Source organism: Perca fluviatilis, chromosome 17 (genome assembly GCF_010015445.1).
Source record: "Perca fluviatilis chromosome 17, GENO_Pfluv_1.0, whole genome shotgun sequence".
NCBI lineage: Eukaryota > Metazoa > Chordata > Actinopteri > Perciformes > Percidae > Perca > Perca fluviatilis.
This window is the reverse complement of record NC_053128.1, coordinates 27,573,588-27,599,894: the sequence shown is the minus strand read 5'-3', so window position 1 is coordinate 27,599,894 and position 26,307 is coordinate 27,573,588. Positions and strand designations below refer to the sequence as shown.

Sequence of the window (26,307 nt, the reverse complement as noted above, 5' to 3'; positions counted from 1 at the left end):
CGTAAATTCGAGTAAAATCACAGGCTTCGCTTATCCAGTTCGAATGCGCCAGATGAAACTCAGACGTGGGTGGGTAATTTATAATTCACACGAGGTCCCAAGATAATACTTATCCCGTGCGAATAGGGCTCTAGGAACAAGACAGCCAGACTGTAAGAGACGTTTGTGGCTGTAATGCACAAATGTTTGGTCATTTTGCGCCACCTTGTGTTAGTGTTGCGTCACTTTGTGATTGTTTAGAGTAACTTTGTGGTGGTTTTATGTCTCTTCTTGTTCATTTGATTGACCTGTGGCGTAACAAACTCATCACTCATCACTCATCTTCATCTCTGACTGGGGGATGCCGAGGCGTTCCCAGGCCAGTGGATTACTATATATGTTATATTGCTGCACTGTATAACTAAATATAATGTTACTCTATATTATAAGCCTATTTTATGTTATTCTATATTATGTATGTATGCTATGCTACATTGACTTGCATTATATTCTATTCTATTAATTCAGACAAAACACTAAGTACCAGTACCACTAGCCTACTTAATCAATTAGCCCGGTGCACATTGTTTAGCTGTTGACTCTGCTGGGGGCCTTATCAGATTCCAGGGGGGGGGGGTCCTGTGTGCCAATAATTCAATAAAATAACACGCACATTATTCTGAAATGGACCATTCTGCATAATGAGTACTTTGAATTTTTGTATTTTAAGTATATTAAGATCTGAGTGCTTCTTCTACCACTGGTATGCACTGCGTTCCTAATGGAACATGAACGCAACACCGTGTATGTGTGTGTGGGGTGCACCAGTTAAATCCCTCCCCGGATTTGACAACACGCACCTTGACTGCTTGTAAACAGAAGCTCACACGTGACGCTGAGAGCCCGATTGTCTGCGAGGGGACAAAGAGCGACACAGTCAGCGCGAGCATCGGGTGCAGGTGAACGGCCAGGTGTCATGACAACCGACGGTATCAAGCAGACTTTCGTCCGTCGTTTGCTCTGCTGTGTCCGAGCGAGTCTGGCCGCTTGAACTTCTTCATGTCTGGATCCCAAATCCGAGCGTGTGGAGGGATACCGACGTTAGCTGCGTTTTCTCCAGCTCGCACGCAGCTGGCAGCGGGTAAACAAAGCTGGACAGCCTTTGTTTCACCTCCTAATTTAGCTAGTCGGTTCATTCGTTTCAGCTGCGCCAAATTTTACTTTTCTAGCTAACGTTAGCTAACCGTAGCTAGCAGTAGCTTCGACATCAGATTTATTTTTTTTTTCTTTTGGCTAACGTTAATCTTGTCTGTTTTTCCACTGGCTGGATGAGATGTCATTCACGATGGAGGATAACTTGGAGTCCGAGTGGGTGTCCGTCCGACCCAGAGTCTTCGACGAAAAAGAAAGGCATAAATTTGTCTTCATCGTGGCCTGGAACGAAATCGAGGGGAAGTTCGCCATAACCTGCCACAACAGAACCGTGCAGAGACGGACTACTTTTCTTCTGGACCCGCTCCTTGACGGAGCCCCCGCTTGCGCTGTGCTTCTTTCCCCCGGTGCCTCCGTGGCAGAGAAACACACAAAAAGTAAGAAAGATGTAGTCTGCCAAGCGGGTAAAGTTAGACCACTCTCTGTCCCTAAAGGGAAGCCCACAACTAAGGCTGTTGTTGCGGACAAAAATGCTTTAAAACCCGCTGGTTCAAAGACCTCGGAGTGTGTCAGTCCCACATTAGGGTCCTGGGATATTGTGACACCGAAAGTAATGGAAATCGAGATCCTGGACCCGGTGGATTTCCCGGTCTCTGCGGATGATGCGGACCCAGGGGACGGGTACGGTGACGGCAGCAGTCGTGAGGACTTCAGCTGGGCCGGGGTGTTCTCCTTCCAGGACCTAAAGGCAGCTCACCTCCAGCTGTGCGCCGTCAACTCGGACTTGGAGCCATGTTTACCCTCCTTCCCCGAGGAGCAGTCCGGCGTGTGGTCGGTGCTTTTCGGCGCCTCGGGGGTGTCGCAGCGGGAGACGGACGCCCTGTGCTACCAGCTGCAGGTGTACCTGGGTCATGCCCTGGACACCTGCGGCTGGAAGATCCTCTCAGAGGTGCTTTTCTCCGAGAGCGAGGACACGGACGAGTACTACGAGAGCCTGAGTGAGCTGAGGGAGAAGGGCTATAAAGATGCTCTGGAGAGGGCCAAGAGGCGCATGCAAGAGGTGAATTAACTTGTGTCCCTCGTGTTGTTTGAATAAGATGCAGGTGTGACATGAATCTTTTGGTACTTGATGTTTTAAAAAGCACATTTTACACTCTTTAAAGCCAGCCCTATATTACATGGGAAGGCTTTGGACAACCGCAGAGAGCATGTAGTTTTTGGAGCATAATTGTGCCTCATGGCCTGTTAATTCTCCTCCTCTTCCTTTGTTTTCCCCCCCCCTGTGATCTACCATCTGTTGCTGCACGTTCACAGGCCTTGTAATATGATCTGGTCTGGCCAGACACCACACTCTAGTTGGCTGAACAGTTTGAAGGGAGTCTCATAGGAAAAAAAACAGGAGAACAATTAGAGGCGGACCTAAAAAAATAATAAAAATAATGTGTCACCACAGCTGTTGAGATTGTGTCTGTGTTAGTCCAGACAGCTGAAGAGACATGTAAGAAGTTTTAATGTATGTCCGTAGGGAATGGGGCCTTGGTGGAAGAAGTATATGAGATCCTTTACTTAAGTAAAAGTACTTATACCATACAGTGAAAACTACTCCACTACAAGTCAAAGTCCTGCGTTCAAAACTTTAAAAACTGTTAAAGTATGTATCTGCAAAATCTGCTTAAAGTAAAAGTTGCGTCACATACGTTAAGAGTGTTTGGGAGGTTTTGATGAATTCGAGGCAGGTTTCGTCCCAACTCTCTGAAGTGCCTGTCTTCTGGCAGGTGTATTTGAACTCGTGGTGGAGGCGTTAACTTTAGCTGAACCTTCAATGCAAACAAAGATATTGTGGGCGCCCAAATATCTCAACACAGACAAAATGTGTTGCGTGTGTGTGTGTGTGTGTTTACTTTTCCTATAGCCTTCATCGTACAGCTGCTACGTCTGTGGAGGCACAAAGCAACTCCTCTGCCTGGGAAGGTTCTGAGGTTTTGTTGGACACTGACCTGAATAAGACCTGGGGTACCACAGTTTACATAGCATGAGTTCGAAAGCTGGAAATTCCAGCACATCAATCGCAAAAAATTAACATTCAAAATCACCAAATTTGGAGATAAGTGGTTTTAATGAACAGGAACGGCATGAAAAATTGTAATCTGAAAAGTAACTAACCCTGCCAGATGAACTTAGGGGAGTGAAGAGATACGATGTAGTGGAGTTGAAATGTAAAGTAGCATAAAATGTAAATACTCAAGTTAAGTACCTTCAGTACAGCGGTGAATGTACATTCCACCACTGCAAATATCACCTAGCTCTTAGAGTAGACATGAGTGTGGAACCCCACTAGTTTACTGCAGAAACTACTGAAAGGTCTAAACAGAATCACGCTAATGATCCCAGTCTCTGTGTGTGTGTTTTGAGAGGAGACAAAGCCCCAGGCAGTGTTTCACCTCCTTTTGTTGTTTTGTTAAACTGAATGACCCACTGCAAACAGCTGAGTAAGGGCTTGGTCCAATTTTCTGACACTTTTTGGATTAAAGATTGTTCGATTCAACAAGATGAGAGTTAATCAAGTTATGTTGGACTGAGGGGAATTATAAATGACATTTTTTTTATTTTAACAATTGCTGGAGAGAAAATCACCTTACGCACTTATGTGCTGTAAACCTCATGCAGCTCCTTCATAACACTTGCTACCTCGAAGAAGAGCCTACAAACTGGGATTAAAATATTATGTGATTAGAAGAAAAGTATAAGGAGAGCTTTACTTAAGATGCCCACTGGCTCTGGGAGTAGTGCCTGTTAGGGGTGGGAATCAGCAGAGGCCTCACGATACGCTATCCTCACAATACTTATGGCACGATACGCTAGGGCTGGGCGATATGGACCAAAAGTCATATCCCGATATATTTTGGCTGAATATCGATATACGATATATATCCCGAATATTTTTTCCGCGAATTGAGAGCAAATGTTCAGTCAAAGCCCAAATCAAATATGACATGTCACAAGTAGTTTCATAGAAACAGTTGCAAAATCAAATAAATAATAAACCGGTTTCTTTCACCTGGTTCATGATTAAATGCTCAGCTGTTCAAATAACAATAAAATGTAAACCTAAATACTGTATAACAGGAGTAACTTTTTTGAAATCAAAGCTCCATAGGCTATTTGTGATTCGTTCCAAAGGTCAATTAAGCTTTTGATATTAATATAATCTACTTTGTTAAAAATGTAATGCCTCATGCCTGTAAGCCTAGGTTATAGTCCCATTCTTCCACTTGATACTGCTTCCACTTAAGTAAACTAAAAGATGAACTATCGACTACAAAACAAAGAAACTAATTAATGTGTTAATACAAAGAATATTTATTATGATCGGTTCACAGATCTGAGTCCAAACGGAAACTTCACCCTTCTGAACTAAGAGTTTCTGCTTCAAGGTGAAGTTTAAACAGACTAAAATGTCCAGGCTCATTCCTCCACTATTTATTTCTGTATGTATTTAAGCGTTACATGTAATTTTAACGGGCACTGAGCTCCAGATCCTGCAGCCGCAGACGGTCGCTGCCCCGCTGTAGCTTATTTCAGTCCGCCTGCCGCCGGCAAACTTAGTGGAACTTTCCGCCGATATCGACATACGTTAGTTCGTCCTGGACTACGTGTAAGATCCTACCGATCACCACTCTGTCTTTGGCGGTCGTCGATCTGATCAGCGAGCCGCCAGCGAGCGGCTGGTGCTGTGTTTTTGCCCGGGGAAGAGACGCTGCGGCCGCCACGGGGCTCTCCCGCTTCCCGCCGCCGGAGCTCAGATTGCTGGTCGAGCGCGCATATATAATCATAAAACACATTGTCACCTGTTAAATGTTATCCATTGCGGTTTGTTTTTTTTTCTATTTCCTCTATCGAACATAATTAAGCAGTACAAAAGTCCGGCATCTTTAGCGTTGATCTGAATGCTTCGGACCCCTGTTCCAAGATGGCGCGGGTTTGTCGTATGTTTAGAACCTCACGGCGACATATCTATGGGAGCAAGGATCACATTTGAACTATATCGATATATGCGATATGGTCTAATTCCATATCTCATTTAAAAATATATCGATATATTTGTTTATATCGATATATCGCCCAGCCCTACGATACGCTATTGCGATTTTAAACATATTGCAATATTCTGATAGATTGATTGCAACTTATTACATTTTTTCCAACTTCAAATGTTTCCCAATTTCAAATGAACTTTGTCAACATCTGTTTTATCTAAAAAGATAAATTCTTCTGTTTGTTCATCTCACTGCAATTTTATTGCTGCAAAATGGGATTGTCAAGCAGACAAACTGCCCAACACACACAGTATATAATAAAAGATCAATACTTGGCGTCTGTGTATCGATACAGTACTGCAACAGAAAATATCGCGATCCTATGCTGTATTGATTCCTCCACCCCCACCCATAGTGCCTGTTAGCAAAAAGGGCATCACAACCGATTTTAGTACTGCAGCCCGGCACCCATCGCTGCTATGGTGATGGTGGTTTTAGGGACCCTGGTTGTTTGGTGTGTGTGTGGAGCAGCTGGAGAATCAGTGTTGTGTTTCTTATCACAAGATGCAGCCTGAATCTCAGCCCTGTTTGGGATGATAACTGGGCCAAATATATGCAAACCGACAGACTGGTGGAAAACACTCCACAGATGTAGGGCATGTATCTGTCAATCATTCACCAGAGGCTTTCTTATCTGTTAAGCAGAATTGGGCTTGCCTACAGCAAACCTGACACGTTGCAAGCTAATAGTTACATTTTAATGGCTTTGCTTTGAAGTTGTTATTGTGTGATGATAATGTAAAGTGTTTGAAAGCTGATTAAACAACTAAATTTAGTAATGAGCGGTGGATGAACTTGAACAGCATTATTAAAGCAGGCTTGATGCTTTACTCTGTGAGTATATTGTAAACCTGGCATGTAATGCACTTGTTAAGGCTGCAACAGTTATTTCCATTATTGATTAATCTGCTGAGTATTTTCTTGAGTAATCATTTGGATGATAAAATGTTAAACAGGGAAGAATGTCCTCACAAGTTTTCAGACCTGTAACAGTTCAAACCCTAAAGATATTTGGTTTTTAATCCCTAAAGATATTCAGTGTTCATACACACATCACATTTGAAGCTGCAACCAGAGAGTCTTGAAATTTAGTTTTTGCTTAAAAGAGGACAATTATCAAAATAGTTGCTGATTAAAACTTCTGTCAAAAGGGTATTTTGATGAATCAAATAATGGTTTCAGCTGTAATGCCCATCCATTTATTTCCTCACTCGATACATTTTACTTAGTCACATGAAGGGATAATAGGCAGTTAATTTACTACTGCATAATGGTGTGTTAATGTGTGTGTGCCCACACAGATTGTGATTTGTCATGGTAAGTGTGCACCGTTTAGTTGTTTGCTTACATTGCATGATGCAAGTAGTCTTTTTTTAATTGTTACTAACATTTTACACTGCTTCTGTGTTTATCTTTGAGCTGAAAGCAGTAATATTATATGCCTCTGCTGGCTACAGTTAACAATTAATCCTCTTATGCAGTTCATCCCTACATGAAATATTTTGGGGAGGAAAATGGGCAAAATCATATGACCACATTGGTCATATGATTTTAACTGTAGGTCCGAATTTAGTTGATTCACAGGTGGTGGCAGCTCTGCAAAGAACCTTACCATCAATGCTAAAGATTACTGGTATTACTGGTATTCCCCTTTTTAGAATCCCATTGCATTTTATGTCTCCTAAATAGCATTCGGTTCATTCAAAAACCTTTTAAACAGAGTGCCTGCTCTGATCTCAGTCAAAGCGCGCTCCTCCTGTGAGATACTTGAATTAAAAGGCAGAGAGAAAAGTACTCCAGCAAGACGGCGCAGATTTAGTGCCGACAAACTATAAGAGTTAGATTAATGACAGGGCTGCAGCGTCTATATTATAGCTCAGACCGCTTCTGTAATTATGCACTCATTGCACTTTGGAGTGCTTTCGTTCAGACTGTGTAGATCGTATATACACAAGATCAACTCTATTTTAATGACCTCTTTTCAAACAATTTGGAAAAGTAAGAAATAAACTACATTTAATGTCACGCTCACCCCTGTAGCTCAGCCAGTTTGTATGCTTTAGTTAGTATTTTTGTTTGGAAAAACGGAAAGAGATATTGGTGATTTTTCAACAATAAAATAGTTATTAAATCAGGTATGAGACGACATGTGCTCCCTTTTACTGAATAAAGCGCCAATGAAAGCCATTGCCATGAAGTCACCAGACTGCAATGAAAAACAGAGTTAAAAATGATAAGACAGACAGGGGTTTAAACAAATGAATACATTGAACATAAACTGTGTGAAAAGATAACCAGGTCTAGAGGCCCAGATGGGGCTTTTGAAATTGACCAGAATTTGGAGTGGCCAGGAGAGCTAAACCACGGTAATTTAGTCCGATGTTGTGCACTTAGTCTCCAGGAATATCTCCACAGCAGTCAGTAACTAATGTCTGGTAACTTTTTACTGTAGTTTCTGTATTTTGTCTGAGCAACAGTCCAAACCCCCAAGAAAAACCAAAGCAGATCCTCACATTTTGGGAAGCTGGGACAAGGGGAAAATTAGTTTCTCTCAGTCGGCTAATCCGTTGGTCAACTAATTGTTTCGACGGGTCACCCTGCTGCCTCATCAGCCCACACGGCAAACGCTCATCGGCCCTCTGGCTTCTTGCCTTTTTTCAATATCAACAAATATAGATTTGACTATGTAAATACAATTACAGCCGGAATGGTGCATTGTAAAGGAACAGCTTGGTCATCAAAGGAAGTAGTGAAAGAAAATCCATTTTCAGAGATTTCTTTCTATGCGGACTGGCTGTTTTGTAAAAGTTTCATAAGTTAAATGGCACATAACCCGATCCTTTGTTGCTTGCGAAGTTGCGTAGCTCGTGGCCAGGCAGGAGTCGGCTCATTTAGCCCTGGGGTTTTCCTGGTCCGCAGCGACTGGAGGGGCAGGGAGTCGGTGTACGGTTGGCCAGTGGTTACCAGGGAGACCCAGCCCAAGGTAAACAGTAGGAGCAGTGTTCGAGCTGAATCATGCAGTGTCTATCCCCAACATGGAGGGCTTTGGAAAGGCAGCCTGGAGTTAATAGAGGAGTCTCTATTCATATCCATAGCGCCTTGCAGAGAGAAGAGCACTTTACCCACCGCTTTAGACGAAGATTGGGTGGCGGCATATTTTAATATTATCTGAGGCAGAAGTGAAGGAGAAGTATTGTGCTGTATGAGTTGGAGCTACTGGTTTCTGAGAGCTGGGAGATGAATTGTATTTGTGTGTACAATAGCTGTTTTGATAGCGTTTTATCTCAGGAACAATGAGCGCTCTGTGGATAGCTGGACATATGGTACAAATCAGCAGCAGTTTGGGCCAATTTATTCTCATTGTACTGCACTCAAACAATATGTTTTTATTATATCTTACTGCCCACACACATGCTTACAGAGATTTTCTCACACTTTTTATAGATTAGGTTTGGATTATTTTTCTTGAGCTTTGAAAAAGCTTTTGTTTAGGACTCATTTTAATCCTGAATTGGACTCGCTACACACTGAAATCCAGCTTCCCATTAAAATCAGAAAAGCTAGCATCCACCCTTGGTATTATTTATAACTAACCCTATTTAAAAAAAAAAAAAAAAAAAGGCTCTCTTGTTTTACCCCTTACAATAGTTTCTGGTAATATAGCAGAAGTGTGTCATTTAATTTCTTCTCAGTTGGATGTGTTTGAAGGATAATGTTGGTGATTTGCTTTATTTTCTTATTGCCAAGAAAGGTTTCAAGTAGAGATGGCCCGATACCGAGTACCGATCCGATACCAGTGTGTCATATATTTTATTATGTTTTAACAACCGTATACTACTATCCCTGTATGGATGTGATATTATTTATATCTTTGTCGTCGGTCTGGCTCAGGTTAAACTCTTTTGTGAAACAACAAACGATACCAGCGTTTTAGGCAGTATCAGTGCCGATACTGGTATCGGTATCGGGCCATCTCTAGTTTAAAGTGCAGATTACTATATAGCTCTCTATTATTTGGTTTATAAAAAAAAAGAAAAGAAAATGCTTGTTATAATCTCCTTAAGCCCGAGTTAATGTTTTCAAATATCTTATTTTGTCTGACCAGCTGTCCAAAACCCAAAACTATTTACTTTACTATCATGGACTCGTAAATCCAGCAAATAGTCACATTGTAGAACCTGGAGCCAGTGAACTTTTTTGCTCTTTTTTTTTTTGCTCTAAAAGAAACTCCTAAAAATCATTCAATGATTATGAAAATAGTTGCAGATTAATTTTCTATTCATCAACTTCTCGATATATAGTTTCAGCAAAGATTTTTGTCCGTAGTAGGAACCAATAGGCTCTGCGCTGAGTGCTAAAGACTGGCTGGGGAAGAAGACGACCGAACACAAAACACATTGTTGGATATGGACTTTGTTGACCATAAGAAAAATATATAAATAACACGCGTACCTGTACCTATTTCCCTGCTAAGTCTTTCCTCTACATGTTTTTTGTTTTTTTTCCCAGGTGTTGGATAGACACAAAGCCATGGACAGCATGGTGGAGCTGCTGCAGGTGTACCCCGAGGAGGACGAGGCGTATGGAGAGCTGCTGGAGGCAACAACTCAGCTCTACCACTACCTGCTTCAGCCTTTCAGGGACATGAGGGAACTGGCAATGTTGCGCAGACAGCAGATTAAGGTAATACACACAAGCACAGATACAAATACCATCTGTTTTAGGGCTTGATTTAAGTAGGTTTAGACCTCGCTGTAGCCGGCTAACTGGTCTGTCCTGTCCTGGAACACATTGTGACTGCCTCTCTGCTACAGTGTACTCTGCCAGTTATGATGCTGTTCTTGTGGTTTTAAAAGCCACGGTTAGTGCTGGGCAACGAGCCCTGAACCACTGCATGGTAATGTCCTCCTTTGAGCCTCCTACCCTCCTAAACCCACTGTAATGACATTAGTTGCTGAGGAATCGTGCAGCGATGATGATGATGATGATGATGATGATGATGATGTAGTAGCCGGTCTGTGCTACCCTGTAGCTTTGCATCTGGGGGCTGTGGAGAGCAGAGGATCAGCCAGAGAGGCTTTTTTTCCCCCTCCACCCAGAGCGGCTTAACAACCAGCATGAGTATTATTACAGCAGCCACTAAACCACTCGGTAATTCTGCAGCCTAAGCACACTCTTCTGTTTTCCACACTCTTTCTCCACTCCATCTTTGTTGTTTTCCTTTCATTAGAGGCTTGAAAAGGGAAGGAAATCCACAGGGCAATCCCTACTGTTTCTTTGAGGTGGGGGGGGGGTCAGTCTTTACACATGCCTGGTTGGGTCAATAGGTCAGAGTACTTCACTCTCAAAGTACATTTACTCTCAAACTACATTTACTCTTTCAGCAGCCAGGCAGGAAAGGTAACATCCATTAAGCTAGACAACTAGCACTGTAAACAGGAAATGTAATGTTCCCAAGGATTTGTTTTTTAGCCCATATTTGTTTACATTTTGGCAAATTGGCCATTAAAAATATGCCGAATTAGCTCATTGCAGCTCCTATTTGCAATATACAGATAGATGTACTGACAACTGTAATTGGATTACTTTGATACTGAAGAAAACCTAAATATGTGATGATTAAAAGCTATAAAAAAGCATCTATAAAAAGCATCTTATCTCTATGATTTCTAAGCGGATTTATGGACTGTTATTTGCGATGCAGATCGAAGATAATGATATCTTCGGAAATGTAAGTCACAATGAATCTAAAAGTAAGTGTGTTATCCTGTCGGTGTGTTCGGACTTGACTAAGTTGGAATTAAACCACTTCCTGTTGTTTTCACCAAGATGCACCTGTCCCTTTCACCTCATGTCTCTCACTTTGTGCACATCACAGTTTGAGTTCTACAGTGGGCATTAAATCGAGATGTCGGGACGCTTGTGAGGTGTCATCGCTGACCGGTGTAGCATTGCGCGACTGCACCTTGCATTGTGGGACTGTTTAGCAGAAAGTATTGTACTCTCCAAAGACACAATTTTTTCCCGTTCCATTGTGGGAATATTTTAGAGCACTATATAGAACAGAAGTTGGACACTCAAATTAAATGACAGGCAGTAAATGTAGCGCACTATATACTGTAGTTAATAGGGAGTGATTTCAGACACAGCCTTTGTACCTCACCGTAACCCATAACCACTTTGTACCGGTGTGTCTGTTCCACATAACTTCATGAGTTCAAGGTGGAGTCCAATCCAGCGAGTCAGAAATAACACAGCGGAGGAGAAAGTCAGTGATAGGAAGGCAAAAATAACAAGCTTATCCAACAGTGAAGAAAAAAAACATGAGCAGAACGTCTGTTTCTTGTTAGCCAGAGTGGTCGGGGAATCAACTTTGACTGGACTGTGCAACATGTACAGGCTTCGATATTATGTAATACAGTATTGAGTGCTGTTTAACTGGACACATGCTGTCTGTCTCTGTATCTGTATCCTTCTTCAGACTCTCTGTCTTTCACCCGTTTGTTGTGTTGCGAGTACTTTTCCATCTCTAAACTACATTCCTCACACGGCGTGCTCATCCAACATCTCGTTAACCAGCGCAAGTGACTGTGTGGGTGTGTTTTTAGTATTTGGGTTCTTGGGCGGATGCTGATCTAAATTAAGAAATTTCACTGAATCACCAACATTTATGGAGCAGCTTTTTCTTAAAGGATCAGTCTGGTGATATTTGACTTTTTGTTGTTGTCAATAAATGCCATGAAAAGACAAAAGCCAACAATGAATGTATCCAACAAACCTTTTAAATACACGTCCTTGAGCTGCACTGTTGCGCTGGCCGACATGTTCCTTCATTACACTCGCACTGTAGTTTATTTTGACTCAATCTCACACGCACCGTCCGTCCTGCTGACACAAATACTCACCAGAGCACCAACTGAGGATTAATCCGCTGCTAAAAATAGTACCCAACAAATGTACTATTTCCTTCATTTTGAGGGACATTTGCTAAGCACTACAGTGTCCAGCTGTTTTTATGGAATAATTTATCCTTTTTTAAGAATGAAACTATATTCGTGAGCTGTATTATTTTTATTTTATTTTTTTTATTTTTTCAAAGTAGTTGCCGGTTTGATCGACTTGGACTAGACCACCGACTAATCCTCTCAGCTCTATCGCCAGCTCGATCTTGTAAGATTAACAATCTTGCTGACGTTGTCGAAGAACATCTGTTAGAAATCTGTACTTCATTATGGGTAATGTAGTGTCCAGTGTCTTGGAGCTTGGCCCGTATTAGAGGCTAAAATTTCGGATATCTGGGCCTAGGTGTCTTGAGAGTTCCCCAACTTTATAGAGCTGTATTACTAAATTGCTGGAAACGATGTATCACGTCGCGTTTACCTAAAATCGCTGAGGTGTCCACCCCCCTCTTACCTGTTCTGCATGTTTCTGACTTAATGCTTTATGAAGCTTTTTGAGAATCTGAGCTCTGCACGATGCCAAAGTTTCCAGCTCAACCACCTGCTCCCCTCGGGGCGATCCAACGGCTGAAAACAAAGCTGTATGCAAATGAATTCTTGATGTCGGCAGAGGCGGTTGGTTTCTCCCAAACTGATGAGTCAGGGGATGGTGGAGCAGAGGGTGTTGGGAATTAGGACACATGCTACTGTAATTTACATGCAGTTTGCATTCTACTTAATGTGGCAGAGTTGATGTGAAAAGGACAAGAGCAGCAGAGTATCGGTTGCTTGATAGAATTACCGGCTACCCTGACTTCATCTGAAAGTGTGAATACACGTGGACACGTGTGAGGTTGTTTAAAAGCCAACAGTGCTTCAAGCTAAAAAGCCAGACTGGAGTTGGGCTTCAATCGACGAGAGGCGTCGAAGAGTAGAGAGAATGTTATATTGTAGGTTAGGAGAAGTTAATATAGTGTTTTTCAGCTGTGATATTTCAAGGTTGTTGTATTCAGAGGCGACACAGGCTGAGTTGTACAGTGAATTAGGACAAAAACTAACAATTATTTTCATTATCAAATGATCTGTTATTGTCTCGATTAATCGTTTGGTCAATAAAATGTCAGAAACTAGTGAAAAATGTCCATCACAATCTTTACATTGCTTGATTTGTCCAGCCAACAGTCCAAAATCCACACATAGTTTACTATTAGTTTACTATCACATATATCACATATATTGTTGGGTTTTCTATTCCATTATCCATTATTATTATTATTATTATTATTTATTATTATTATTATTACTAAACAGAGAAAAGCCGCCAATCCTCACAAATGAGAAGCTGAAACTTGACAATGTTTAACTTTTTTTGATTGAAAAAAATCGATCAACTAATCAATAAATCGTCGCAGCGCCACAGCCAAAATGTTCTCTCTTTAACTCGTTGTACTCTCCTCAGTCGCAGACATCTGAGCTTCGAATCCGTGAACGAACGAGCAGATGGCGCAGTGAGCGAACGATGAATCGATCAACAACAAAAGGCGTCGAGCATTTTGGCGAGCGGTGCTTTGTCGGACGGCCCTGCAGCGTGTTGGAGCGGTGTCCTGTTGCCTGGGAGGTCGGAGGGCAGCCATGAATTAAAAATGTGGTTTCACTGTAACAAGTCTGAGATACTATTGTACCACAGTGAGCTCCAGTTACTTTTCGACTACATTATTAAGTGGCAACGGTTGTCATGGCGGCCCCTTAAACACCTGCTGTGTTTACCCAAGGGGGGTTAGCTTCGCTTCAGAACTCAAATCCCTATGGCGCCATTTTGATGCTACAAAGGCATCACCTCCCGTTAGCATTCCACTGACTAGCATACATTTTGACGTCACTTGACAGCGAATAACTTTACGAGAGAGAGAGAGAGAGAGAGAGAGAGAGAGAGAGAGAGAGAGAGAGAGAGAGAGAGAGAGAGAGAGAGAGAGAGAGAGAGAGAGAGAGAGAGAGAGAGAGAGAGAGAGAGAGAGGAGAGAGAGAGAGAGAGAGAGGAGAGGAGAGAGAGAGAGAGAGAGAGAGAGAGAGAGAGAGAGAGAGAGAGAGAGAGAGAGAGAGAGAGAGAGAGAGAGAGAGAGAGAGAGAGAGAGAGAGACTCTATTTTAAACCAAATGAGATAAGGTACCACCATGACGGTATCCACGCTGTCATCCCAGCACTTTACCACAGGAGATGCCGTCACTTCGATTTTCAGAGTTTGACACGTCTGTGTTTGGTCACCACTAGCTGTTGACAAGAGGTGTTAAAGGAAATCAAGCAAATGACTTGTATTCTTCTGTCACTTCCTGCCTGCTTTTAGTTTAGTTTCAGTTGTACACAAGAAGAGAAGTTTAAAAAACAAAAAGTACTACAGGTGTAAATTATTAAAGAATTGTGAGTATATTTGACTCCACATCATCATTTAGGTATATAACCTCCATTAGGTATATATAATCTTTCCTCAGTCTTTGTCTCCCACTGTATGATAAGGAGTTGTGATGAATAAATAACGCTTGCATTGTGTATTATTTATGAGGTCAGGGACTGGGTGAGAGGGAAAGTACTTTATAGGTGATATTCCATCATATAATCTTATTATTCCGTCCAGTGCTGTATTTTTACTGAGCAAAAATGGGACTGTCCTTTTTTCGTACAAATATGTCACTTTGCCTGTTTTGCAGATCAGCTCTACACACTTCAGTTGAACCTGTTCACTCTTTTGCACAACAGATCTTGTTTTCTTCTTTTTCTGCGTCGTAGCGGCCTCCTTTGATGCTGAGATTTATTTTATATTTTGTAGGTGGCAGGTTTTTGAAGGACGAAGAATGCACCGAATAAAAATGATGTCTGTCTCGGCTGCATCTTTTTTTTTTTGATCCCTTTATTTTTGTCAATCGTGAGACTGACCGTGGTATAAAGAGTGCAATGCTGAATCAGTGGAGGACTCCTTTAAACTACTTACATACTCCTTTTGTGAGAAGAGCTTTGAGACGATTGATCGCTGCAGAATTTTTAAATTGGCTTTTTCACACGGTTTCCTACTTTTATTAAATTGATTTTGCACATAACGGACGATTATTCTCTCTTCTCTGTCTGCACGTATCACCTTGTGCTGCAGCGTTGATGTTAACTGGAGTGCATTCAGTTCAGACTTGTGCTGAATATGTAAAAGTGACCAGGGTGCCTTTTGCCAGTTGCATGGATGCTTTCTGCTTTGCATAAAACCAGTCTAATGAATACACAAGACTAATAAATACCAGATTTTTTTAGATTATTTTTTGGGCATTTTTAGGCTTTTATTGACAGGACAGCTGAATAAATGAAAGGGGAGAGAGAGGGGGGAATGACACGCAGCAAAGGGCTGCAGGTCGGAGTTGAACCCGGGCCTGCTGCGTCGAGGAGTAAGCCTCTATGTATGGGCGCCCGCTCTACCAACCGAGTTATCCGGGCGCCCGACCAGGTTTTTTTTATTTTTATTTTTTTTTTGCTTTAGTTTGACAACAACAGCATGCACAGAAGTTAAACAACAGATGGGTCAACGGCAGTGTGACCTGTCACCAGCTCTCCTGACGGCAAATGCCTCTGCCATTTGGTGCTCTGTGGGTGTTAGCCTAAATGTTGGAGCCTGCTCTTCTTCTTCAGATGTGTTCACATGTTGGTGCTTTGGTACTGTATACTCTCTGTTAAAGGATACCTGAACAGTGAGATCACTGCTTAAGTATTGGGTTAATATAATCTTTCTCTTTTTGATTTTTTCCCCCATTCCTGGAGTGATTCATATTTCTTTTTTTTTCCTAATTTTTTTTTATTTTTTATGTCCAATACTTTTTTCTTTCTGGTCTCTGATGTAATCTTTCCTCCCCCATTCGCTCCCACTTTCACCCCAAAACCCCTCCCTGTTCTTGTGCCTCACGTGCACACACACACACACACACACACACACACACACACACACACACACACACACACACACACACACACACACACACACACACACCCCAAAACAGAGTATGCTGGCTGACATAAATCAAGGCATTTAAGGTTTGTTAGTGTTTATTTTTGAGCACCTACACACATCTGTTGTACATTGAGCTATTAATCTATGACTTTATGTACATGAGGCCCTGTGTAGATTTTGTTCCATGTGGTCTCCTCCTGGAGGAGGAGGGGGGGGGGTTCAGTTCTAGTCAACAGCCAGGACAGGACTCCACGTGGCACTGCTTAGCCATTTTTTTTTTTTTCTGTTTCTCACTCTTTCTCACATGGCCTGACACGAGCTGCTGAAAAGTGAACTTGACATGTGATGTTGTGCCATGTAATATGGACTCCCTCTAGAGTGTATTCAGAGTTGTCCTGTTTTGTTATCAGAGATTCTGTTTCTTTTATTTATTGTTCCACCAGCCCAGTAGGACACTAAAAGTTAGTGTTGCTCTAAAAATAAAAATAAACATGCACAGGAATGCCAGGCATCGCCATTACCCCCATCTGCTGTGACTTGCTGGTATTACGTGCTGGTGCAGGACTGTAGTGTACCAGGGGTTTTTAGGGGAGAGTTGAAAAGGGTTGCAGAGGTGGGGGGGGGGGGAGATACTACGTGAGGTGAAAGGGACTAATGCATGCAAGTGTTCTTAAAACAGGAAGTTAGTTATTGTAGTTTGGCCTGACCCAGAGTCCTACAATTTGTGTCATAATAGTACTACTTCACGGAGTCATAACTAATCTGAACACTATTTTTTTAGACCTGGTGGGACTTTCCGAGTTGATCATTTCGCAAATGAACGTCCATAAATCTGCTTAGAAGTCATACGTAAAAAAACCCTGCTTTTATAAGTACAAAGGAAGTGATTAGAAATCATCGAAAAAAAGGACGCTGTGGCACCTGAATAGCTCACCTGGTTGAGCGTACGCCCCATGTACAAAGGCTCAGTCCTTGCCGCAGCGGCCGCAGGTTCATTCCCTCTCCCTCTCTACCCTTTCACGTCTTCAAAATAAAAAAAATCTTGTACCTTAACAACTTGCATGAGAATCATCCCGATTTTTTTTTTTCTACAGTACCAACATAATCCAGTGATAGTTGTCTGTGCATCCATGGTAACACTGCAAACAAACTGCTAATAGCTAATAGCTAATTAGCAGTTTGCCAGATGTAAAACAAATATACAGGCTTAATGAGTCCAAAGCTAACTCACTGAATCCATGGCAACATTACACTTCCTGTTTGCATCCACCAAAACCTAGGCTGTAAATATCTACCAAATAGATGTAAAATAAAAATATCTAATAATAGGATTAACAAAAATGATAAATGTATATAAACTAAGTGGTGATCTGGTGGGGGTCTTTGAAAACCCCTGATCCGTACTGGCTGAACTTTTGTTATCTGTGCTGAAGCAAATGTTGTATATTTAACCTGCTTCAACAACCTGTCAACACCCCCCCCCCCTCCCCAATCAGATCTCGCTGGAGACGGAGCGCCTGGGTCCTCGGCCGAGTGGAGAGCCTGAGGAAAGAGGATGAGGAGTGGCAGAAGAAGGCTCACGCCGCCGTTCTCTCCATACAAGACCTGACTGTCAAGTTCTTTGAAACCACGACTCGGGCACAGAAAGGTAAACAGAGAAAGGAGGCATTTCCTGCCTTTTTATAAAGCAGTGTGGGGCTTTTGTCTCCGCTGTGACCTTTTGAACATTTGTGTTCTATGTTTACGCCATAACAAAGTAAACACACACACAAACACACACACACACACACACCTCCAAAAGTATTTAAATCCTCAAACCATCTCAGCTATGAGCTGCTCGGAAACACGTCAACTGATTTCTGTTTAGGCCTGGAGCAGGCTTCACTTACCCTGAGTTGAGGCACTATTCAATTCTAAAGCATTGCTTTTAGATTCCACTTTTAGGGCTGCAACTGATGATTAGTCTTTGGTTAGCCTGTAAATTACTTGATTAATTGTTCAGTCTATAAAATATTAGAAAATGGAGAAAATGTTGAAAAAATATGAAGAGGTCTTGTTTTGTCTGACCCAATCATCCAAACTATTTAGTTTAAATGGAGATAGAACAGAGAAAATCAGAAAATACCTAGCATTGGAGAGGCTGACGCCTTACAAAAATTACTCAAAAGGATGCATTGATTATCAATAAATTATTAATCAACCAATCATTGCAGCCCCATTTTATTTCTGACACTCATTTAACGTGTTGCAGCTCTGAATGAGCGGATGCGTGCTGACCAGAGAAAGTTTGGCAAGTCGGCGTGGGCAGCGGCGGTTGAACGCATGGAGCGGCTGCAGTACGCGGTTTCCAAAGAAACTTTGCAGCTGATGAGGGCCAAGGAAATCTGCCTGGAACAGAGGAAACATGGCCTAAAGGAGGAGGTAAAGTACACAATGACACACACACACACACACACACACTCATGCTACTCACAAGAACGTTTATCGCTGATGTAGATCAGAGTGTAGGTTCTTAAAAAGCTTTGGATACACAAGCCACAATAACCAGAGGTGGAAGAAGTACTCTGATCTCTGACTTAAGTAGAAGTAGCAATACCACAATCTAAAAATACTCAAATAGCTAGATGGATAGATAGATAAAAAAAAAAATGTTTTATTGTTCCCAAAAATGGGAAATTACAGTGTTAAAGCAGCAAAATATCAGACACACAGCACACATACAGAATATACATGAAATAATCGGATACAATGTACATGAAATAATAAATAAAGAAAGTGTTGTCGGGGTTATCTGTGATAGATAACAACAAACAAAGTTTGTTCCCCTTCCCCCCCCCCCCCCCCCTTCCCTCTGGGGGCCACAACCAAACCCCCCTTTTTTTCCCCAAAAAAATTTTTCCTTTTAAAACTACACAAGTATTGGCTTCAAAACATACTTAAAGTTCCAAAAGTAAAGTTGAGAGAGAGAGAGAGAAGGAAAAAAGCAAGATAATGGACGTGTTGGTAAAATGACCTCATGGTTCCGACATCCTGCAATGCAGTGAAAAACATCCTGGTGTAACAGTGGAGATGACTCATTGGGAATTACTGTTGGGGTCAAATACTTGCTTTGCACGTGTACAGTACATAAACAGTACATGTTGTCTGCTGGAGTGGTGTAGCTCAGCCCTTAGAGAGAGAACAGGAACACTGTCTCAGGTTCAGTATTCACTGGTGTTTAAAAAACAAATCCACAGACAGGAAGTAGTGCAAAATCACCCAGCCTGTGGCATATGCCCTCTGGTCTGCGGTAGAGCTGTCAGTCTTCCTCTATAATACCATTTGAATTTCATTAGTTTTTTTTTTTTTTTTAATATTCAAATAATATTCGACTATTTAATGGTCAGATGCAGCCTGTTAAATATGTACTACACTACTCAGGCTTATGCATTGTCAATGCCACTATAAGCATGTGGTTGTTGTTACACGTTCTGTCCACTAGAGGGACTTCTAACATTAGCCTGGCCTTAAAGGGGACCTACGTCACGGTGCAATGCATTTCTGGCACGCCGCTCTCTGTTTACATTATGTTCCACCACGAGCACACAGCGACAAACACAAATGAACAGAGAACTCTGTAATGAAACATTGTATAACAAGTGTAATGAAGCGACATTGCTGTAAAGGCTAACGGTGCTCGGTTAGCACAATGACATCATGTTAGAAAGCACAGCCGGAACGATTTGTCATAAACTAAGTAACAATAGTGTTAGCCACAATGCTAACGGCATTGATAACTAAGCCAAACGGTGCTGCCACTACTATTTTTGTGATTTATAAGCAACCAGTTTTTTTGCAGATTGTCACGTTACTGAGAATCCAGCTGTTAGAAGGTAATATATGAAGTCAAAGCTAACTGACAGCTGTAGGGCAGCTAACATTAACTTCAGCTTTCTCCATGAAGCTCCAAGCTAAGCTCCTATAACTCGCGACGTAGTTAGGAAACAAGAACGAGCTAACTTACGATAACGTAAGCATTTTGGCTCGGTGGATGTCGAATTTTTAAAGTCATGTTAAAACTATTTCACATCCTCCTTCCGATTTCCAGCCGCAGCCTGTCTCTCCCCCTGTATACTGACGTTACTCTGTACGTAGTGTTAGCTCACAATGCTTTGGGTTTCTCATTCCCGTACTTATTGTTCATCAGACATGACATGAGAAGAGGGAGATTGGCTGCCGTTAGTCAACCTATTTATAAAATAAATCCTATTCGAATAGTAATTTCAGCATTTGAATAGTATTGATTTTTTTACTATTTCAATTATATTCGACTTTCGGAATTCATTGCAACATCCCTAGTCTGCGGTAGAGTAATGATGACATTGTGTGTTGTTGTTGTGCTGTGGCCTGTAGATGCAGGGTCTGCAAGGTGGGGAGGAAGCCATGCTGCGTCTGGACCAGCTGGAGGCGCTGTACTACGAGCTGCAGCTGCAGCTGTATGATATTCAGGCAGAAGTGCTGCGCTGCGAAGAGCTGCTGCTCACTGCACAGCTGCAGAGTCTACGGAGGCAAATGACAGGTGAGCATCTGTTCTGTTCTTTAAGGGCTCAGTGTGACAGAGTGTGTTGTTAATGGCATCTGTCTGGCTGATATTATCAAACGATCTGTGCTCATTACGGATATATTGATATCAGAATGTAAATGGGCTGATAGGTAACAAACAGTATCAGTACAGAAATGTTTAAGATGCCAGACAGCACTGACAAATGTATTATTCAACTGTAAAACATGCCATTCAGCACATATCTAACTGATAATCCTTTTAAAAACAAATTTAAGGCATCAAAAAAATCCATGGTGTTGTTAAAAGATGAATAATGGCCAATAAAAACAATGCGATACGATAAGTTTGTACTTTATCGTGTTTTTATTTGCTTAAAAAAATCTAGTAGTGCTCAAGCTCTGCATAACTGTAAACCTTTTTTTTTTTTTTAAACACAGTAAATGTTTTGAACCCACTCTGATCTTTTTTAGTTTATTACATTTATTTATTTATTTATCAGGGACCATAACAAATCTCACACAAACAGAAAACATGTACCACATTTTGCTAATTTAAGTTTTCTAGTAAAAAGGCCAGCAAAACATTTAATTAGTAACTTTAATACGGCTAAAAGTGTAGCTTTTCAGGTAGCTCATTAACAACTGAATGAACTATTGTTTGGTCTCCTTTTCAGGTTCTTTATACCAGATATATAAACTGAGAACCTGGACAGTACCAGCAGTGTGTATAAACTGAGAACCTGGACAGTACCAGCAGTGTGTATAAACTGAGAACCTGGACAGTACCAGCAGTGTTTATAAACTGAGAACCTGGACAGTACCAGCAGTGTTTATAAACTGAGAACCTGGACAGTACCAGCAGTGTGTATAAACTGAGAACCTGGACAGTACCAGCAGTGTTTATAAACTGAGAACCTGGACAGTACCAGCAGTGTTTATAAACTGAGAACCTGGACAGTACCAGCAGTGTGTATAAACTGAGAACCTGGACAGTACCAGCAGTGTTTATAAACTGAGAACCTGGACAGTACCAGCAGTGTTTATACACTGACAACCTGGACAGTACCAGAAGTGTTTATAAACTGAGAACCTGGACAGTACCAGCAGTGTGTATAAACTGAGAACCTGGACAGTACCAGCAGTGTTTATAAACTGAGAACCTGGACAGTACCAGCAGTGTGTATAAACTGAGAACCTGGACAGTACCAGCAGTGTTTATACACTGACAACCTGGACAGTACCAGCAGTGTTTATACACTGACAACCTGGACAGTACCAGCAGTGTTTATACACTGACAACCTGGACAGTACCAGAAGTGTTTATAAACTAGAGAACCGGACAGTACCAGCAGTGTGTATAAACTGAGAACCTGGACAGTACCAGCAGTGTTTATAAACTGAGAACCTGGACAGTACCAGCAGTGTGTATAAACTGAGAACCTGGACAGTACCAGCAGTGTTTATACACTGACAACCTGGACAGTACCAGAAGTGTTTATAAACTGAGAACCTGGACAGTACCAGCAGTGTTTATAAACTGAGAACCTGGACAGTACCAGCAGTGTTTATAAACTGAGAACCTGGACAGTACCAGCAGTGTTTATAAACTGAGAACCTGGACAGTACCAGCAGTGTTTATAAACTGAGAACCTGGACAGTACCAGCAGTGTTTATAAACTGCATTTTGATGAATCTGCTCTGATGTTGTCCCAGAGCGACAGGATGAGGTGGTGTACTACGATGCCTTTGAGAGCCCCGATGCCATGAAGGGTGAAGAAGACCCTGCCACCCTGCCGTCCCCCCTCCGAGATGAAGAACTCAGCGTCCTACAGCAGAGGACACGGCAGCTCGAGGCCCGCAGGGGCCGCATCACTGCCAAGAAAGTCTACCTCAAAAACAAGAAGGTAAGCACTGACGACGAAGACGCCTCTGGAAAGTCTTTTCAAACGGCTCCACAGGTAAGTTTAGTGCATCATGCCTGTGCTTTTTCTTCTTGAATAGGAAATCTGTATTGTCAATCATAACCAGAAGATACAACAGCAACAAGGTATCCATGGCAATTCCCTGCAGACACTGCAACAGGTAAGACTCAAATATTTAGCATTTGGAGTCTGGGGCTGCATCTGATAGTGTACTTCCAATGTATACGCATTTGCAAATTTAGTTTTATGAATCTTTTGGTGTAGTAAATGGAGATTAGCCATAGTGGTATTAATATATATATATATATATATAATAGTATTAATAGTGGGGAAAAAACACAAAATAAGAATGTATATTAGTTTGGATCAGTGTCTTTAAAGCACACTAGGTCTTGTGAATATCTTGGTTTAATTTTTAATGATAATAAGTACTTCACGGAGGGTTTAAAGGTCCCATGACATGCTGCTTTTTGGATGCTTTTATATAGGCCTTAGTGGTCCCCTAATACTGTATCTGAAGGTCTCTTTTATATAGGCCTTAGTGGTCCCCTAATACTGTATCTGAAGTCTCTTTTATATAGACCTTAGTGGTCCCCTAATACTGTATCTGAAGTCTCTTTTATATAGACCTTGGGTGGTCCCCTGATACTGTATCTGAAGTCTCTTTTTATAGACCTTAGTGGTCCCCTAATACTGTATCTGAAGTCTCTTTATATAGACCTTAGTGGTCCCCTAATAACTGTATCTGAAGTCTCTTTTATATAGACCTTAGTGGTCCCCTAATACTGTATCTGAAGTCTCTTTTATATAGACCTTAGTGGTCCCCTAATACTGTATCTGAAGTCTCTTTTATATAGACCTTAGTGGTCACCTAATACTGTATCTGAAGTCTCTTTTATATAGACCTTAGTGGTCCCCTAATACTGTATCTGAAGTCTCTTTTATATAGACCTTAGTGGTCCCCTAATACTGTATCTGAAGTCTCTTTTATATAGACCTTAGTGGTCCCCTAATACTGTATCTGAAGTCTCTTTCCCGAAATTCAGCCTTGGTGCAGAATTACAGCCACTAGAGCCAGTCCCACAATGAGCTTTCCTTAGGATGTGCCATTTCTGTCTGTAGCTATTGAGGAGGAGAGAGGGGGGGCAAGGTGGAGGGTGGGGGTGTGGCCTTGACCAACTGCCACTTTGCTCGTTTGAAAGCCATGATGTCTCTCTCTCTCATGGGCGGGCAAAGCAGAGAAAGAGTTGAGCTGTGAGTTGCTTTTTGGTTGTCTGAAGGTAATATGTTGAGTTGGCTTTTTAATTGGGAGATTATTGTTGTGGGGTTTAGAAAAAACTCCTCTAGAAATGACTGACAGAACACTGTATCCTCCATGAAAGGACACGTCTGTTACATGAATTCAATCTTGAAATGTTCTTCTCACACAAGACATCATTTATTATGACCATTAACGGTATGGCGTGCAGCTGGAACTCCTAAGTGATAAATAATGATAAACAGGAAGTAACGAGAGGAGAAAAGGGGCATCTTACAGTGTAATATTACGTATATTACACATTGTTTGCACCAAACCAAATACTCTCACACACGTTACTACATCAGATCTACTCTGTTGTTTTCCTGTAAAGGGGGGTGACGCTGAGGAAGATGATGAAGCCAAGAGCAACGCCAGAGTGAGTCAGGAGAGGCAGAGGACTCTGGACAGACTTCGCAGCCTCAAACAGGTGAGAACTCCAACATCCACTAACGTTTAGCTCCGTCAGCTTCTTCTGAAGAGTACCTTTTTGACCCGTGACTGATCCTCGTGTCTGTTGACTCTCCATGTCAGCGTTATCCCGGCCAGGTGACTCTGAAGTCCAGCCGGCTGCGTCTGAGTCAGCCTCACAACCGGAGGAGAGCCGGACAGCAGCCCAGCACTCATTCGGCCAGCGTTCAGACCGACTGCATCTCCGATCTCCCAGAACTCTCTGCTCCTCCTCCACCCGATGTCTGCAGCTGCGACAGCGTCTCTTTACCGACAGTTGAACTCGAAAACCTTGACTCTTCACCGCCATTCCTCTCACTGCCTCCCCTCTCAGACTCTCCATCTGTTCTTTCCCTGGGTCCTCCTCCTCCTCCCCCGCCTCCCCCGCCTCCTCCGCCACTTCCTTCCCCAGAGGAGGAGCAGCAGCAGCAGCAGCAACAGGGTAAGGGCAGGGAGAATAATCCCAGCCCAGTGCGGCACCATGAACGCAAGTCTGAATCTTCCTCTCTGCCCCTGGCTCCGTTCTCCCCTCGATTCTTTGACAGCAGTCAGCTGCAGACGGCGAGGAAGAAGCTGAAGAAGACGGCCTCGCTGGACTCGTCTCAGTGGAGGAGAGGTGAGGAGAAAACTCGCATCTTTCACTTCATAATCATTCTGTTGACGTGTATCATAATAAATGAAAAGTCTTTGCTTGAAGTTGTTGAAGTTATAATCGCTAAAGAGATATGTTACTGATTTAAATCCAGTTCTGTGTCATGGAAGTGTGGACAGTAGGGCAGGGCGGTGTAGAGAAAATCAAATATCACGATATTCTTGACCAAATACCTCAATGTCGATAATGCGACGATATTGTATGGTTGACTATTGGTGCTTTAACAAAATGTTATTTGCACAATGAGATTTTTAATAAATAATCACCAGAAATGATTTAATGACTTAGTGGGTAAAGGCAAATAATAGAACAGCTACAACAGTCTGGTAAGTTCAGAAAATGACATCACTTTACTGTAATGCAGCCTTTAAAACCAGGATATTACAATATCCAAAATCTAAGACTCTATCTAGTCTCATATCGCGATATCGATATAACCTTGATATATTGCCCAGCTCTAGTAGACCGTGTGTTTAGGTTACCCACTGGTTTTCTATCGTACTTGTTGCTGGTATGATCGTTGAACGGGTATTAAATTGCATTCTGAAAAGTCTTTACCTTGTATATGAGGCTAACTGTGTCCACGGCGTGTTTCTGCAGCGAGCTCCCCCATGGACGAGGTGCTGGCCTCTCTGAAACGGGGCTGTTTCCACCTGAGGAAGGCCGAGCTGCGAGTCCTGGCCCCCGACCCGGACGACGACACCGACAACATCCTGGCTCAGATCCGGCAGGGCGTCCGGCTGAAGAAGGTGCGGACCCGGCCGGAGCAGCAGCGTCACGCCAAGGGCTTCCCCCACTCGGCCGACGCTCTGACCCGCAGCATCCACGAGGCCCTGCGGAGAATCAAAGAGGCTTCGCCGGAGTCCGAGTCGGAGGACGAAGGCCTCCCGTGCACGGACTGGGAAAACTAGTTTGGCTTATTGGAAGTTTTTTTTTTTTTTTTTTTATGGATACGTGGAGCCAAAACGAAGAGAAAACAAGCAGACAAACCAGGGTTAAATCACCTGGACATACCTTGGTGCAATTTGAACAAAACCCCTTGATTTTTGTTGTTTGTTTTATATCAAAAACCGCTCAGAAGTATGTTTTTATTTTTTTATTCATACTTCTGTGTTGTTTGTAAAGATGGACCACTAATCTTTTTTTCTTTTTTTTTGTTGTTCTGTGGCATTTCTTAACTGAAACGAAGCTATACCTTGAATTTTCTCTTTAGAAATAATTAATAGATGCAGCATACTGAGTAAAGTATAATATAACAAGAGGAGAAGATTTTGGGGGAAGGATATATAACTCAAATTC

The 26,307-nt window shown here is 42.1% G+C and overlaps 1 protein-coding gene across 1 annotated transcript; it reads left to right on the top strand.

The window, feature by feature from the left end:
* The first annotated feature begins 98 nt into the window (after nt 1–98).
* Nucleotides 99–26,164, top strand: jmy (junction mediating and regulatory protein, p53 cofactor). Its single transcript, XM_039779631.1, is given in 11 exon segments — nt 99–2,191; nt 9,738–9,911; nt 17,642–17,674; nt 17,676–17,793; nt 18,397–18,566; nt 20,538–20,703; nt 22,401–22,591; nt 22,689–22,769; nt 24,241–24,336; nt 24,441–24,972; nt 25,609–26,164. Coding segments are annotated over 11 exon segments (2,751 nt in total). The 5' UTR covers nt 99–1,312; the 3' UTR covers nt 25,920–26,164.
* The last annotated feature ends 143 nt before the right edge of the window (nt 26,165–26,307 follow it).